The sequence below is a fragment of the Lathamus discolor genome, chromosome 12 (assembly GCF_037157495.1).
Source record: "Lathamus discolor isolate bLatDis1 chromosome 12, bLatDis1.hap1, whole genome shotgun sequence".
Taxonomy (NCBI): Eukaryota; Metazoa; Chordata; class Aves; order Psittaciformes; family Psittacidae; genus Lathamus; species Lathamus discolor.
The window spans coordinates 3,891,706-3,908,955 of record NC_088895.1 but is presented as its reverse complement, the minus strand read 5'-3'; the positions used below and the strand labels follow the sequence as shown (position 1 = coordinate 3,908,955).

At 44.6% G+C, this 17,250-nt stretch overlaps 1 protein-coding gene across 2 annotated transcripts in view; it reads left to right on the top strand.

The window, feature by feature from the left end:
* Positions 1 to 17,250, top strand: part of GCN1 (GCN1 activator of EIF2AK4) — a 42,807-nt gene that overhangs the window by 9,168 nt on the left and 16,389 nt on the right. For both annotated transcript variants that reach the window (XM_065692894.1, XM_065692893.1), the window contains exons 15-36: positions 967 to 1,119; positions 1,893 to 1,985; positions 2,652 to 2,727; positions 2,905 to 3,064; positions 4,597 to 4,786; positions 4,907 to 5,031; positions 5,956 to 6,134; positions 6,310 to 6,403; positions 6,965 to 7,078; positions 7,271 to 7,469; positions 7,951 to 8,106; positions 10,774 to 10,955; positions 11,219 to 11,299; positions 11,772 to 11,915; positions 12,568 to 12,695; positions 12,881 to 13,070; positions 13,466 to 13,536; positions 14,440 to 14,605; positions 15,573 to 15,767; positions 15,959 to 16,205; positions 16,569 to 16,690; positions 16,976 to 17,090. In XM_065692894.1, coding sequence (XP_065548966.1) covers positions 967 to 1,119; positions 1,893 to 1,985; positions 2,652 to 2,727; positions 2,905 to 3,064; positions 4,597 to 4,786; positions 4,907 to 5,031; positions 5,956 to 6,134; positions 6,310 to 6,403; positions 6,965 to 7,078; positions 7,271 to 7,469; positions 7,951 to 8,106; positions 10,774 to 10,955; positions 11,219 to 11,299; positions 11,772 to 11,915; positions 12,568 to 12,695; positions 12,881 to 13,070; positions 13,466 to 13,536; positions 14,440 to 14,605; positions 15,573 to 15,767; positions 15,959 to 16,205; positions 16,569 to 16,690; positions 16,976 to 17,090 — 3,180 coding nt within the window. The remainder of the gene's footprint in view (positions 1 to 966; positions 1,120 to 1,892; positions 1,986 to 2,651; positions 2,728 to 2,904; positions 3,065 to 4,596; positions 4,787 to 4,906; positions 5,032 to 5,955; positions 6,135 to 6,309; positions 6,404 to 6,964; positions 7,079 to 7,270; positions 7,470 to 7,950; positions 8,107 to 10,773; positions 10,956 to 11,218; positions 11,300 to 11,771; positions 11,916 to 12,567; positions 12,696 to 12,880; positions 13,071 to 13,465; positions 13,537 to 14,439; positions 14,606 to 15,572; positions 15,768 to 15,958; positions 16,206 to 16,568; positions 16,691 to 16,975; positions 17,091 to 17,250) is intronic.

Below are 17,250 nucleotides of genomic sequence, written 5' to 3'. Positions count from 1 at the left end.
GCAATAGTACTATTCTCATTTTACAATAGTACAGCCCTATGATAGCACAGGATTCTCTATGCTATCATAGGGCTGAAAAAACCACTCTGAAAACTACTTGGGTATCACAGGATGGCAGAACTTTCAGAGACATCAGTATCACAGTATCACAGAATGGTTTGGGTTGGAAAGGACCTTAAAGCTCATCCAGTTCTAACCCCCTGCCACAGAGAAATATGGCAAACTGGACGTTGCTCATGCTTGCTGTGGCAAGGGGGATTACTTGTGTGTGATTTGTGCAGCTCTTCAGGGGATTAAGGCTAAAGATATTTTATTTGCTCACCACTGGAACAGTGACTGCCATCGCTTTGATGCACCCAATGATGCATCCAACTGGATCATAAAAAACCCAGAGATTCCAACCCTCACGAGTTTATAGTTAAAACAATGCCTGTAAATATTCAATGTAGAAAACCATGAGGTCTTTCTTGTCCTCTTTCAACACTGCTTGTATGATGTTGCTTCTGGAAGTACCAGGAACACCAGCTCAGTTTCTGTGGAAGCGAGGGTCACCAACCAGTGGGATTCCTTGACTTGTGAATGCTTGAAGTGGAAAAGGTGGTTGTGGTTTGCCAGGAATTTACTTCCCCTCTTTTACGGAAACAATCCTTGAAGTCAGACTTCCTGTGATTTGAACCAGTTCCTTTAATGTAACTGAATTAGGGTTTTGTTTTGCGTCCCATGAACAGGAACTCATACTGAGATAGGCCTGTTCTGTCTGTGAGGAAAGGACTAAAGTGGTTATCATCTAGATTTCCATAGTTCATGTTTAATGATAGTTGTGCCTGGCAACTCACTACTGGGAAGACTCGGAGTGATCCTAGGTTGTGTCTGATTCCTGTCCTTGTCTCACGACCACAGAACTGTTGATACCCTTGTGGTGTGAAGGACCGTGTTGTTTTGTAACTTGTCTCTCTGTCTCCTCAGGTGACACATTATTACAGGGAATGGACTTGCTGCCAATGCTCATCCAGACAGTGGAAAAAGCAGCATCTCAAAGTACTCAGGTTCCCATGGTAACTGAAGGAGTTGCTGCAGCTTTGTTGATCTGCAGGATATCTGTAATTGAGGGACAAACTGGTAAGGTCACAAAGCACCCGGTGGAGTCCAGTGCAGACAGGTTTTAAAGGTTACCACTTCTTCCTTGACAACACACGAGACAGTATTCCTTACCCTGTATATTGTTTCTGTGTACAGAATCATTGCCTTTTTGTAAACCAGGGAAGGATTTATTCCCATCTCTGTTATGTCAGTGAAGAATGTTTGCTCTTCTGTGGCTTTGTGAATTGCAGCTTCCATTCACCTAAGGCAATATTCCTCTCTATTCTGACAGAAGGCATTCACTCAGACCTTACGTGCTAGGGCTTGATTGATGCATTTAAAGTATTACTTGCTTTGTTTTTTGGCCAATATTTTAACAAACAGTCTTTGGAAAGCATGAGGACTGGAATTACTGTCCTCCATTAGGGGATATTACAAGAACTTTCCGAGTTCATGCGTCTGCCAGGATATAAAATCCAGGCATGTTCTGTCTGTCAGAAGCAGCACATCGCTTTCCCCCTTTCCTTATATTTAGGAAGACTTGCCCTATGAAAGATTAAGGTGAAACAGACTTTACATTTCACAGGTGTTCAGTCAGAGAAATACCTTTTTGTCAGCAGGTGTTTTTCGGGCATGCTTATGGCTTTGGATTAGAGAGATGTGGAACAATTGACCATTTTGCTACTTCTAAAGCTAGAAGCAACCCGAGTGATTTCAGGAGACAGAATTCTGCTGTATTTTATGTACGCTGGTGAGGTCTGACTTGTTTTGAAGCATCCTTGATTAACAGACTTCGGTTCTTTTCCTGTCAGAGTCTAAGCTGAGCGGTTTCTGGCAGCTGGTTCTGGATGAGAAAAAACAAATCTTTACATCTGAGAAGTTCTTGCAGTCTGCATCAGAGGAAGGTAAATTACCAGTTAGCGTGTATCCAGTTGCTCTTCAGCTCTATTATTTAGTACTTATGAGAGCTAATACTGCCATTAGCCCTGTTCTGTGATCCTTGGAAGATCCAGTTTCAGATTAAAAGGAAGAGTGTACGCTTTCAGAAGTACATCTAGACTAGTCTAAGCTTGACAATGAATTCCTTTACTTCTCAATGAGCCTGAGTTATACAAATTAAAGGGCCTAGTAACAGTTGAAGCTCAGAAGATGCTATGAGGTAAAATACCGAGGCTACTATTCAGATGGCATTGTGCCATGTGTGTTACTTCAGTACACATTTTATTGTCACTGAAGGCATTTCAGCAGGGCTTGGGAGTTAACACTGCAGTGTTGGTGCAGTGAGCGTGGTATTTAGCATTTGGTTTGCTCTGTTGACTTAGACAAAAGTAGGTCACACACAGTGGTCAGGAAACTTCTGCTGGTATCCAGCTAACAACATTTCTGTGAAACCATGGTTCTGTTCGCAGGTCTGAGTTGGATTTGTCTCTAGCTTCATTGAGATAATGTCGAGGCTCACTTTGAGTACCTATTTTAATGTGTCCCGCTTGCTGTTTGTTTGTTTTCAGGTAAAAAAAAAGTGTTTCCTTATGAAGCCTTGTGCTATTTTCAATATTTGTCTTTCCCCACAGCAATGTGCACAGTGCTGCAGCTGACAGAGCGCCTTCTCTTGGATCATGCACAGCGGCTGCCTGAAAGTAAAGTTCAGTACGTAGAGCTGTGCTTGCTGCCACTGATCTGTGCCTGATCCGTGAACGTTCATGTGGGCAGTGGAGAGGGTGGGCTTGGGACTTTGCACAGAACGTTGCACTCTTCGTGCTCTTCTGCCTAGTTGGTTTGCAGAGCTGCCTCCTTCCCTAAAGCTGTCTATTTCTCTGTTTTCAGGCAGTATCACCGTGCCCTTGTTGCCGTTCTGCTGAGTCGGAACTGGAATGTTCGAAGACAGGCCCATCAAACAGTTAAGAAGCTCTTGTCCTCTCTGGGAGGTTACAAACTGGCCTATGGGCTCTTGGAGGAGCTGAAAGTGGTTCTCAGTTCTCATAAGGTGCGTCGTTAAGAAGCCTAGTTTCTGCTTAGTTGTTTGTATGTTGCCAGTCACCTCCCTATCCTAGATTTGCTGTTAGTATTGACATAGAGTATAATATACAGATGATTTGGTTTCAGATGGTCTCCCAGAATGCCACTTGGTATTAGAGCACTGCATATTCAAGGCCAGGTTGGAGAGAGCCTTGGGTGACATGGTTTAGTGGGAGGTGTCCCTGCCCATGGCAGGGGGGTTGGAACTTAAGATCCTTTCCAACCCAAACCGCTCTGTGATTCTATGATTCTGTATTACTGTATGTCGTGGTTTAAACCAATCCACACAGGTCGTCCACTCACCCCCCCCCCCCGACCCTCCCCACTCCCGGAGGGATGGGGAGGAGAATCAGGAGAATGTAACTCCCACGGGCTGAGATAAGAACAGCCCAGTAACTAAGGTATAACACAAATCACTGCTGCTACCGCCAATGATAATATTGATAAGAGAAAATAGCAAGAGAATACGATACCACCGCCGAACGAGTTCGACCCCCCCGAAGAGAGAGGTAACTCCCAGTTACCTCTCCGGGCAGGATGTGCTGTGGTGTGGAATACCTCTTTGGCTAGTTTGGGTCAGGTGTCCTGTCTCTGCCTCCCCTCGTCCCCAGCAGAGCATGAGACTCACAGAGTCCTTGGCCAGAATAAACATTGCTTAGCAACAATTAAAACCAATCGGTGTTATCAGCTCTCTGCCCAGGCTGGAAGTCAAAACACAGAGCTTGCACCAGTTACTAAGAAGGAGCAAAACGGCTCCTGGTAAACCCAGGACACTGTATCAGTGTCTGTGGTGTGCCTGATCTTCCCTATATACAGAGAAGACATATTCCAAATTATCTGGGGAGTATGCTCATGTCCTTCTATTATTTTGATCAAAATTTAATCCCTGCCGGAGAACCAAGTGCTTCATTCCTTTCTTGGAATCCTAGATCTTTGGCCCTGGATTCTAGCTCAAGCTGCCTATTTAAAACAAAAGTAATACAGACACTTTAGTAGCAACTATTATAAAAATGAAAACAAAAAGGAAAGAGAGTGCTGTGTTACTGGGCATGATGCTAAGCCAGCACCATGTCCAGGTGTGGAACAGATTAAGGTACGTGAATTAGGTACCAAGACTGGGACTTGAAAGTGGTCTTCCTATGTCATAGATACAGCCTGAATGATGTATTTTTGAAAAGATACTGGGTAAAACGAGACTGCAGAAGTTGGGTGTACCGTTCCCAGCCAGCTGGTTCAACCTTGTCAAAGTCCTCTTTGCCAAAAATGACGATTTTAGTTTCATTTTGCCCAATCTAGTATAGTCCTCCATTCTTAGTCTTTCTGTCACTGTCATCTCTGCTTCAGTTCTACTGTTATCCTTTCTCCCTTTTTCCCTTGGAAGGCTTCAGTTGTTGGTACAGACAGAGGGAGAAGATTGTTAGTATTCAGTATGGTGTTACTGTGGGGAAGTGTGCTCAAGAAGGCTTGATGTGATGTGTTGCTGACAAGTTGTCCACTCAGGTTCTGCCTCATGAGGTGCTGGTGACGGAGCTGGGAGAGCTGTCAGAGCTAGGAAAGACATACATTCCTCCCCGTGTCTTTCATGAGGCACTCTGTGTCATCTCGAGTGTGGCAGGGCTTGATGTGGATTCCTTTGAGCCAGAAAAGCTGGCACTGGAGATGCTGCTGGTGAGCCATCATCCATCTGTAGGTAAGTGGAGGGATAAGACCACTCCCATGGACAGTGTATGGGGTCTTTATCTTACCTTTTTAGTTTCATTATATTAGCATTCTGCTTCATATTTACTTGGTCATTTATTCTTCTTGCCAGTGGCAGTGCAGCCAGGCCTTTGGCCAGCCCTCCTCATCAAGATGAAGATAGATCCAAAGGACTTCGTTACCAAACACCTGAATGACATTCTACCCAGGATCACTACCTACACTTCGGAGAACCAGGTGATAAACTTCTACTTTCCGTGTGTTAGTTTTGGGAGATGCTTTGAAAGAGGAGAGTTTTGTGGAGGAGTTAAGTACCAACTGGTCTATAAGGAAGAAGATCTGTCTAAAATGTGGGGAAAAGGCAGATTCAGAAAGAACAACTGGTGCAAAGGAGCTGGGATTTAAGGGGGTGTCGTGGTTTAAACCCAACCACAAACCTCTTTTGCTCACTCCCCCCCTTCTTGCCCTCCCCCTGTTTCTGGAGGGACAGAGAGGAGAATCAAAAAGAATGCAACTCCCACGGGTTGAGATAAGAACAGCCCAGTAACTAAGGTATAACACAAATCACCACCGCTACCACCAATAATAACAGTGCTAAAGGAAATAACAAGAGGAAAGAATACAACACCTCAACACCAGCCGACCAATAACTCGCCCCACTCCCCTCAGCCGAGCACCGACCGATACCTCCTCCAACCCTGCAGTCCCAACCCTTCCGGGTAACTCCCCGTTACATCCTGGGCATGACGTGCTGTGGTATGGAATACCTCTTTGGCTAGTTTGGGTCAGGTGTCCTGTCTCTGCTTCCTCCCGGCCTCCCCTCCTCCCTGGCAGAGCATGAGGCTCAGAAAATCCTTGGCCAGACCAAACATTCGAGCAGCAACTGAAAACATCGGCGTTATCACCACTGTTCCAAGGCCAAAAGATCAAAACACAGCACTGCACTAGCTCCTAAGAAGGAGAAAAATGACTGCTGCTGCTCAACCCAGGACAGGGGGAAAGGCTGTGTACCAGCAACTGAGTAGGACTTTAGATAAGATACAGTCACCCACTGAATAAGGAATTAGGAATTACAGCATAACTGCCTCAACAGGGCATACTTTTTTTAGACAATTTCAAGGAATACCAATAATACTGTTTTTTCCTTTGTTTTCTTGATAGTCGTCTATGAATGCAGTGGGATCTCTCGCTCTGCTTTCCCCTGGTAGAGTGCTACCACAGCTCATCAGCACTATCTCAGCATCAATGGAGAATCCAGCTCTGTGCCAGGTTACTCGAGAGGAATTTGCCATCATGAAGACACCAGAGGGAGAACTCTACGACAAATCTATAATACAGAGGTAAGACTTTGTAACTTCTTTTCTCTCTGCACCAGGGGGTTGATTGCTGCTGGCATTTAGGCAGCAAGTGAATGGGGTTTGTCAGATGCTCTTTCTGTACAGGAGTTACCAGATTTGTGTGCCTGGATCTTAGTTCAGAGCAGTGCTGATTCTTTTCTCTACTTTCCCTTCTCAGTGCTCAGCAAGATAGTATGAAAAAGGCTAACATGAAGAGGGAGAATAAAGCTTATTCCTTCAAGGAACAAATCATTGAGCTGGAGCTGAAGGAGGTGAGTTAATGGGAAGAGGAAAGCCAGGCTGGTTACTACTACCTCATCTGTTTTGTTGCATGGCTTCTGCCATATGTGTATCTCTTGTAATTTCTGTAAGGGTTGTTAAAGAGGTGCTTCCATCTTGTCGACAGCCATCAGTTCAGTTCAGTCTGGCCAGAGTGATGGGTGTAGGTAGGGGGAAGAATTGGATGAAAGGAAGGGAATGTACCAGGTTGACTGGAGCGTTCTTTTAATAAAGCTTGGCTTTGGGTCGCTCTGGGGTGGATGATGTGCCCATCCACTGTAGAAGGAGCTGGACAGCTCTTTTTAATGATACCATGTAATATGTGACCAATTAAACACGTGAGAAACTGATGTGATGCTGCTGGTGGGACACTGAAGTGGTGTTAACCTGCAGGTTTCCATTCTGTGTCTTCAGAGTCATTTGCTTGGAAGGATATTTTGATACTCTTTGAAAGTAAATTGCAGAAAAACCCCAATGTATCTTTCCTCTCTACCTAGTTGAGGGGATGGTGTTAGTAGCTCCTGGTTAATAATGACCATTGCTCTCTACTGCAGGAAATAAAGAAGAAGAAAGGAATAAAGGATGAGGTGCAACTGACCAGCAAGCAGAAGGAGCTGATGCATGCGCAGCTGGAAAGGGAGTCTCAGATAAGAAAAAGGCTGAAGGAGGTAAGTTTTGATGGTCTTTTTTGCCAGCTACCCTGGCCCAAGTAATTTTGCTAAAAAGAATAGAGAATATTCAGCAATGAGCTGTTCGTTTCTGTCATTAGAAATTAGATCTGACAGCTTGATTTTATTTCTTTATTTTTAATGGTAACTTTTGGATTTTTTATGGTAACTTTTGAATTATTTCTTTTACAGCTTGATAATGAGCTGGAAACAGCTCTTGGACTCCTGGGTGCTGTTATAAAGAGAAAGCCTCCAGGTCTAACTCAGTACATCCCTGCTCTCATCAGCTCCTTCTTGCCACTTTTTCGATCACCTTTGGCTGCTCCAAGGATTAAGGAACCTTTTCTTTCCTTAGCTTCCTGTGTTATGCCAGCTCAACTGAAAACCTTTGGTTAGTATTTGCAGTTGCTGTTTAAGGGCAGGGTGCATTATTTTTATGGCAGGACAGTGAAAAGTTGCTCTTACGAGCTGTGGTTCATGACCATTCGCCACAAAAAGCCAAGGAGAAAAACCACCCTGGAGCAGTGCTTAAGGGAGATGACTGCAAAGTCCCAGAGATCCTATTGCTGGATAAGACTGGGTCCAAAGAGAAAGAGTTGTCTGGTCATTGTGATCACCTCCAAGTAGCAGTTGGTTGCAATGGTACTTTCTCCCTGTGCAGAGTTTGGGGGATGTGAGTGTAGTTCACACGTGTAACTTGTAAGGAAAGCTGTCCACTGTAAGCCTCGGGGCTGTGCTTCCTTCCTTGCCTCTTGCAGCCTGGGCTGTTGCCCACATCTGTGCTGTAATTCTTGGGTCTGTGTTCTTGGGGATTTTTCTCAAGAAATCTCTGGCTTTAGTCCTTCCATGGATTCTTTTCTCTTTCATACCAGGTACCTTAGTGAGCCATGTGACCTTGCGCCTGATGAAACCAGAATGTGAATTAGATGAATCCTGGTGTCAAGAAGAGCTGCCTACTGCTCTGAACAGAGTTGTTAACTTGCTGCATGCCCACACCATTCCTGGCCGAACAGGCAAGGGAGAGCCAGGTAAAAAGTACTGTACTCTGACACCCCCCCATAACACTGAGCTGTTTCAGTTTTTATGGTTTGTGAAATGTTTTATATGTGAGACTTCACTTTTTCCTTTTTCAAATTGGATAAGTCTTCATAGATATGAAAACCCTTAAGTTTGGGTTTTTTTTTGTGGGGGCAGCAGTGCAAATGATGTTACAAGTATAGGAAGTGTAAAAGTAAAATAACAGGATGTTTTTTTAAAGTGGTTCATTCAGAAATAATAATGAAATCAAGGTTCGTCTTTGCCAAGGACAGTTCCTACCTTTCAGCACCACTTAACGTAAGTGATTCAGTGAGACTTAAGTGGAAAGACAAAATAATTGCTTGTTATCTGTGATCTCAGCAGTGAAGTGCCTGTGGCCTCTGCTTGTTTGCTCTGCAGTACTGCAGTTCATGAATATTTTATTGTGGCATGGTTGTAGAAGAAGCAGTTCTTTCTCACTCTGACATGAAGGCAGGCACCGGTATATTTGCAGTGCAAAAATACAGTTTGGGTGAAAATGCACCTTTTTTGGTTTGGTTCTGTTTTCACTGGGTTAGTTTTGCTCTAGATCCCTTCCAGAATTTACTTCATGATGGGGTGTGCAAGTACTTGTACCGCTACACTGAAGATAATAGTACAGAAGTGGGAGGGTAGGTGTGCTGCCTTTGGAGGCTAGGATGGCTTAGGCTGTCTTAAAGCATCTGGTGTACTGCAGTGATAGAGGTGATTCATCCAGGCTCTGGAGCTGGTCATCGTGTAGCTCCGTCAAGAACTGCTGTGCTGGATGGTTTGTATTTTTTAAGGGAAATGTGGGATTCTGTTTGCTCCCTTACCCCAGCAGTTCAGTTTTCCTCTTACCCTTCTGTTGCTAATCAGCTCTGCAGTTGTGTGACTGGCACATGTAATCTGCACGGCTGAGTAGTGGCAATTGATGATGTTGAGCACCACTTCAGTGCTGAACATCTCCGTGATAATTCTGCACTATGCAATTTATTTCCATAGTAAGTGCAAGTTCATTAACATTGGAATCCATTTTCAGGCTTATTTCCAGGAAGCAGTGGCAGGTTTTTCAATCCTTCAGTATTTCCTACAGTGCTTAAATGAATACCTGATGGTTTTTTCACTTCTGCACGAGAAAGGAAATAGGTTCCATTACACTTTGTTGGACAAGTTATGTTATACTCCCAAATGATTTTTCCTCATTTTCAAAGTTCCTTGGAGTGTAGTCTTGCAATATGATTTAGTAGAGGTTAGTTTCTTAAGTTATCATGAGACCTAAGAGGGACCATAACTCTTTGTAATGTGGATGATAAATCATTCATTGCTGAAACGCCAAGACACATTTTATAATCTCTTTTGTATTGGTCAGTACTGGCTACTGTGTTAATAGAACATTTATCTTCTAAGATTGAGCTTGCTTCCTCCTGCACATAGAGGAGCAGTTGCCTGAGCCTAAAAATAGCTGGCCAATAATGACAAAAAACAGGCAAAAAAAAAAACCCCATCAGAGCAAACAGATCCTGAGCAAATGGCAAAATCCCACATCCCAAACGGAGGTGTTTGACCGAAGCTGTTCCTGTTGAGCAGTTAGGAGCTTGCACTGCTTTTGGTACTTAATATTTCTCTCTTGAACTACTTTTGCAATGTCCGTGCCCTACATAAGCTGACTAATACTGCAGTATTGTATCTGCAATGCTCTTCATTTGCATCTTAGAAACGTTATATCTGGCATTCTCTGGCAGCACAGAAAGTAAACGCTTTCCCTAGACATCTAATACTTGAAATTCAACTGGACTACCTGGAGAGGCCTGGAAGGAGCATTTCTGTCCCATAGCCAAACCCCTGTGAGAAGGGAGGAGCAAAGTCTTTACCAGTAGGAATCCAAAAGCTTTTACTTTTCTCAAGGGGGGAGAGGAGGGAGCTGAGACTTGTACCAGAATTAGAGGAACCTCGTTCTCAAGAATGCAGCTGAAGACTGGAATGACAGGTTAGCTAGGTTGGTAGGAAGTGTTCAGTGGGAACGTGGCTGGCAAACAGGCCCTTGCTTTGGGACAAATGAACTTTAAAAGGGAATGAGTGAAATTGTGTCAGATCCCTGTGTGGATCCTCAAGTATTTCCAGGATAGACAAACTCAGGTTTGCCTGTCTGTCTACAGTCCACTGAGTTGCTTCAGTTTCATGTACAGTGTGTATTTTCACACTGTTGAAGCATTGAAATTAATCTGGAATCCTAATGCTGACTTAGTTAAAGCCAGCTCGTTGGTGTTGCAAGCAACAATGTTGGGTAGAATAATAGAATCATTTAGGTTGGAAAAGACCCTCGGCATCATCAGGTGCAGTTGTTAATCTGACCCTGAAACACCAGATAGCACTGTTGGAGCTGTACTGTTGCCGCTAAGTGAAGTGCCAGAGTGGTAGAGGCTGAACAGGTTGTGTGCACTGCTTTGAACAGGTTAAGTCCACATACACGTGTGTATGGAGGTATCCTTTAGACTGAGTGTGTCTAGAGGTATAGCAGCAAACCTCATGTTTGTACATGAGGCTGAAGCTGGCCACATCCATTATGAGCTACCAAAGTGTACATGTTATACCAGCCAGTATTAGAAACAAAGATGTGAGATCAGCTCTGCTCACAGGATTGTATTTCCTTTTCCTAGGTGCTGCCCCTTTGTCAGCTCCAGCATTTTCCTTGGTCTTTCCTCTCCTAAAGACGGTTATAACTGAGACACCCCATGACAGCGAAGACCAGGAGGAGTTCCTGGTCAGTATTCTGCAGATCCTTACGGTCCATGCTCAGCTGAGATCAACAGCAAACGGACAGGCTCTGCTGGTGGATGAGGTGAGCAAGAGCTGTGGGGATCAGATGTTCTCCTTCAACAATTGTTCAGATGAGGCGTGGGGTAAACCAGATGATGTGTAAACTGGACAAAGTAATTCTACAGGTTAGAGTTAACAATGGAAGATTGTTTTCTCTCACAGGTTTTAGTTACCTGTCCTGCCTTAGGTTTTAATTGTGATGTTTATAAGGAGTGTCATACACAGAAAAGGCACTTTCAAGTCACAAGACATAAGGCTTTTGCTTTCTCCCCCCCAACCTTTCAGAATGGCCCAGAGCTGCTGCCCCGGAGGGACATGCTGGTTCTGCTGACTCGGGTGATAGGAACAGGTTCTCCACGATTACAGGTGAGTCCTCTGCTTTGTAACCATGGCTAGGATTCTGCCTAAGTTTCATCAGCACCTGAATGAGGGAAATACATCCACCTGGTTTAAGCCTCTCAGGCTGGTGGTTGATACACTACCAGTTTTCTGCTGTGTTTATGCTATTCTCAGAAGAAAATGTCTGCATCTTTTTTTCCTGGGAGCTTTATTGCACCAAACATACTCATCAGTCTTCCACAGGTGAGATTTTATTCCTTCTTTATGGCTTTACTCTGCCAGAGAAGTTCAGGAGCTGCTTCTCTGAGTGTTCTAAGGGATGAGATGGCAGAAGGGTTGATAATAGCAAAAAAGGCAAAGGATGAGTTCAGCTGGACTGAACTCATCACTTCGTTCTTTGAGGTTTTCTTCTCTTGTGATAGCACTCAGTCTCCCCCGTGCTTGCTTTGACAGAAGAAGTCAGTAATGGACTCTCTAATACTTCCTCATGGCATTTTAGGTTTTGGCTTCCAATGCACTGACCACCCTGTGCGCAAGCAGCAGCGGGGAGGATGGCTGTGCCTATGCAGAACAGGAGGAGATCGATGTGCTGCTTAAGGCCCTGCAGTCTCCATGCATGAATGTGCGAGATGCAGCTCTCAGGGTAGGTGGGAATCATTCAGGGTCACAGGTGAATGTTCTCTAACACTGTTAAAGAGAGGCTTCAGTTCTGGCAGTGTGTCTGCAGGAGGAGGCAGTAGCTACTCAACAATGATGCTCAAAGTAATGCTCTGTGATAGATTTATCTTGGGTCTACCCACACCTTTCTTTTGTTAAAACAGGTGTAATTACAGCACCTTCTATTTCGAGTTGCATAGAGCTTAGTCTCAAAGAGAGAAGCTGTCAAAAAAATCTTATTGTCTGTATTGGGCCCAATGTTTCTGGAAAGCTTCAGGCTTAGTCACTTCTTGAGAGCATAAAGAAAGGAAAAACCCAAGGGTGCCTGGTTTTCTTTGTCATTAAACAAATTTCGGCTTAGTTTACCTGAGCTGGCTTCTCTGTACTAAGAAAGAGAAAAGACTGTAGTCAACAGAGCACAACCTAGTGCCTACTTGCCTCTCTGCAACTGCCTGTGGAGCGCTGTTCTTGAGTTTCACCAACTCACCTGGAAGTCCTTGATCAGCACAGGCTGTGTACTGCACGAGAAAACACGGATTTTGACACCGAGAGCTCGACTTGGCTAAAGTTTTAAGCGTTTTAAAGCATCTGTTTCTAAAATCAGATCCTTACACTGATTCTCCTGTGAACTAATTCAGGGACTGATGGAGCTGCAAATGGTTCTACCAACCCCAGACAGTGATGAAAAGAATGGACTGAATCTGTTGCGTCGCCTTTGGGTAGTGAAGTTTGACGTGGAAGATGAGATTCAGAAGCTGGCGGAGAGGTAAGAGCTCTTCCTGGCTGGTTGGATTGTGACAGGACCTTTCCTCTGCTTCCCTCCTGGAGCTCCAGTGGCAGGGGTTTTGCCTCCTATAAGTAGAGGGGAGCTTTAGGTCACCTCAATACCTACATGTAGCTGTGGCTTTTCTTACTGAAGAGTGATCTGTCCCCTCGTTGTGTGTGCTGCAGGTTGTGGGAGTCCATGGGTCTGGAGCTGCAGCCTGACCTCTGTTCTCTGCTGATCAAAGATGTCATCTACCATGAAGAAGCAGTGCGACAAGCAGGTGCTGAAGCTCTTTCCAGAGCTGTAGCTCAGTATCGAAAGCAAGCAGCAGAGGTCATGAATAAACTTACAGAGATTTACCAGGAGAAGCTCTATGTAAGTACTGCTGTCCTAAGGGATTGACAGGCACAAGCTTGTGCTTTTCATTAATCATTTTTCCTTTTGTCTGTCTTGAGGATGTGTATGAAGCCTACTGTAGCTGTGTTAGAGCTTATCACAGACTTTATTGTCTTGAGCCTCAAGCTGTCAGCCAGTAGTGGCAGCATTGTATAGATGGAAGATGTGCCTTAGATGATACAGGAAGACTGTGGCACAGCAGGGTCAGTCCGAGTCATTCTGGGCCTAAACTGCTAGTTTTTTTACTATGCTCTTCTGCTAGTGGTATCATATCTGTGCCGTGTTATAGAAGGGCATTGCAGGTATGGTCACAGTATTCTCTGCGTGCATGTCCTTGGAAAAGGCATTCCGATGATATTTTTTTCTCTTTCCAGAGGCCACCTCCAGTTTTGGATGCTTTGGGACGAGTGATATCTGAATCACCGCCTGACCAGTGGGAAGCAAGGTACAGTCATCTTCAGATTGACCTCATCACTTCCTGGGCATCCAGATGAGGTGTTCTAGGTTTTTATTTAGAAGTTCAGGCAGTGGAGACATAAGAGAATCTCAAATGAGCAAAGTCCATGCACTTGTGTTGACTTGCTGGTTTCATGTGTCCTTCAGGTAGAGAATATTTGTGCCCCTGAAGCAGGCTGGGCAGGCAAAAGTGAAATGCTCTCAGTTCCCACAAAATATTGGGCGCCATCTTCCCTATGTCCTGATAAGAACGGAGTCTTTCCCTCTTAGACTGCCTTATTTTTGTCTTACCTTACTGTATTCCCACCTCTGTATGGGCAATTGATTGTTTCAAGAGCAGCAGTGCAAGCCTTAATGAAGTGGACACATTTCAATTGGGATAATTATTTTTCTGTCTACTTGTAAGTCCTGTACAGGCTCAGGTGGAGATGATCTTGTTCACTACCTGTCTAATCCGCTCTTTAGTGCTCAGGTACCTTGTATTTCAGCAGTAGATGAAGTGGTCTTGATCACTTGAAGTGATCCTTGAGTCTTTGTTGGCCTAAGTGTCTGTAATGCTCAATCAGGATAGAAGCCATTACATGGCTGAAGGATTGTTTGTCCTTTTAGGAACCTGCAGCATGAGGTTATGTAATGAAATGAATGTAGGTTGGACACGGAAGCTCTTCGGTTTCACAGAATCATAGAATGGTTTGAAAGGGACCTTAAAGTTCATCCAGTTCCAACCCCCTGCCACGGGCAGGGACACCTTCCACTAGAGCAGCTTGCTCCAAGCGGTTTTATCATGGTTCTCTCTCCATCTCTGCAATGTGCTAATGCTAGCGAATGTGACTGTGACCTCGGGCAAATTCTGTGAGAAGTCAGTAAACTCACGAGCTCGCCATCTTTACAGGTGTGGCATAGCTTTGGCCCTCAACAAGCTCTCACAGCATCTGGACAGTTCTCAGGTGAAGCCCCTCTTCCAGTTTTTTGTACCGGATGCTCTGAATGATCGCAGTCCTGAAGTCAGGAAGTGCATGTTGGATGCAGCTCTTTCAACGCTCAACACTCATGGCAAAGTAAGCCTGAATGTTTCTCTCTCTAGCAGTGGGAAAAGATGGGATGAAAAGTAGATACTGGGTCCACAGATGTATTTTATTAAGTGATATATTTTGTCTTTTTCATTCCTTTGAGGTTTCTGTTACTTGTAACAGCTGGAAACTTTCATGTAGTAGGAATTGTGTGTTCAGAGTTGTTCTGTTAGTGGCTGGTGTTGACTAAGTGTAGTTCTTCCCTGTTATTGCTATAAAAAAGGAATAGCCCTGAATCATCTGGAGTTTAAATGGTGTAAAACTGGAGTGATAAGAGTAAAGTCAGACCGCAGATCTAAAAGTCCTGGAAGGTGAGAATTCCTGTAAGGTCTCATACAATGCCAGATGAGAAAGCTTGTCAATGGTTGGCTTAATTAAACTGAAACACAACTGGAGTCATTCAGACAATTGAGGACTATCCGTATTCTCACTGGTAGCCCTTCTCCAGCAGTGCTAGGTGGGGAAGGTGTGCAAGGGTGTAACTTGCTCAGCTTCAGTTTTCCTCATATATGCCAGTCACCAGTTCTGGACAGCCCTCTGTGTTCCTGGTAGGCCCAAGACATTTGGAGTGTTTTCATGTTACTCCTTCCTTCTGTTTCTCAGAAAAGCAGTGAAGTTTGGTTTATGTTTCTGTTCTCCCTTTGCAACTGGAGCAAGCAAAGGAGAGGTGCTGGACTTAGGCTAGCAGTCTGGCCCAGGGGATTGCCTTGCTCCTGGTAGACCTCGCACAGCAGGGTAGGAGGATCTGATTTTTAAGAGCTAGCTTCTCTCTGGCAGGAAATACTGGGTGCCTGTTGGGATGGCATGAGGTTTTATGTGATGCGACACATTAAATGAACTATAAATACAGTGTGTTTGGTTTGTTGGCTCAGAGAAGAACAAACAAGTCCACGGAGCGTGGCAAATCTCATCCTGCGTGGACTCTAGTGGCAAGTTCTGTGGTTTTGTTTTTCAGGACAATGTTAACTCTCTCTTGCCAGTGTTTGAAGAATTCCTGAAAAATGCTCCTAATGATGCCAGTTATGATGCTGTCAGGCAAAGCGTGGTCATTCTGATGGGTTCACTGGCAAAACATCTGGACAAGAGTGACCCTAAAGTGAAACCAATTGTTGGCAAACTGATAGCAGCCTTGTCCACACCATCTCAGCAGGTAGGCGCTGCCTTGGAGGATCCCCCAGTTTCCACGCAGAGGCAGGTTAACTCCATGATACTTCCAGGGATGTCAGAGAGATAAAAACCAGCTTTGGTGACAGAAAGCTGTCACTGTGGGTGCAGGCTAGGAGGAAGTTACGTTGGTGATGCCTATTTTGTGATCTGATAGCTGCTGGGATTGCTTTACAGGTTCAAGAGTCAGTGGCAAGCTGTTTACCACCTCTTGTGCCTGCAATTAAGGAGGACGCAGGAGGAATGATACAGAAGTTAATGCAGCTGCTTTTAGAGTCTGATAAGTATGCTGAGCGCAAAGGTGCAGCTTATGGGCTGGCAGGCCTGGTGAAAGGCCTTGGCATCCTCTCTCTCAAGCAGCAGGAGATGATGACCACGCTCACTGATGCTATCCAGGACAAGAAGAACTTCCGTCGGCGTGAGGGTAAGGGGAAAAAGCTTTTTCCTCCAAATATTTAATATTCCTTTTCTATGTGCTACCGTTGTGGTCAGATCAAATGATGCCTGAACCCCTGTGCTTGGGTCATCTACATTTATTTTACTAATGTTTGCAGAGAAAGGAATGGGAAGTGTGTGTCATGAGGCCCCTGGTTGTGTATAGTGTCCTAAAAACTGCTCTTGTTTGCATTGTGGTGGAAGAAGGGTTTCTGGTCCTAGACAATATGCGTGGGGCTTTCCCTCCTGTTTTCAAAGGCAGGTGTTGGTGGGCAGGCTCCTGCTTTCTGTGGGACAGTACATGTTAAATGAAGTCGTATTTTCCTTTGACTGTCCTTTTTGGGGTTTTTAGGGGCTCTGTTTGCCTTCGAGATGCTCTGCAGCATGCTTGGAAAGCTCTTTGAGCCCTATGTGGTTCATGTGCTACCTCACTTGCTGCTTTGTTTTGGAGATGGGAACCAGTATGTGCGAGAGGTAAGATGCCTTAAATTTCTGGGGACATAGTGTTAAAACTGAAATGGAATAGATATGAATGCTGTTTGTAACAAGGCAAATTGAGATCCCTTGAGATACCACTAATAACAATTGGATCTTAATAACTGAAAGCATCCTATTTCATTGGGTGCTAATTGGGAACAACTTGGCTGGCCAAGTTGTACCGAGGCACTATTGTACATTAAGGCTTTGTTCTCATTGAGTCTCTGAGGAAGGAAAGAATGTGTTGTGACACAGCTTGTGAATATTCTCTTCTCCTTGGAGGCTGCAGATGACTGTGCCAAAGCTGTGATGAGCAACCTGAGTACTCATGGAGTGAAGCTGGTTTTGCCATCACTTCTTGCAGCACTGGAAGAGGAATCCTGGAGAACTAAAGCTGGTATGGACCCATATCTGACTGACATGATTGAGAGTAACCCACAGTTCCCTTTGCTGTTATTCCCCTTGTTTATTTCTTCGTTCCTGCAGGTAGCTCTGATAGTTAATTCTCTCATAAGAGACTGTGGAATTTTCAGCTTTTGAGATACAAATGACTTCCT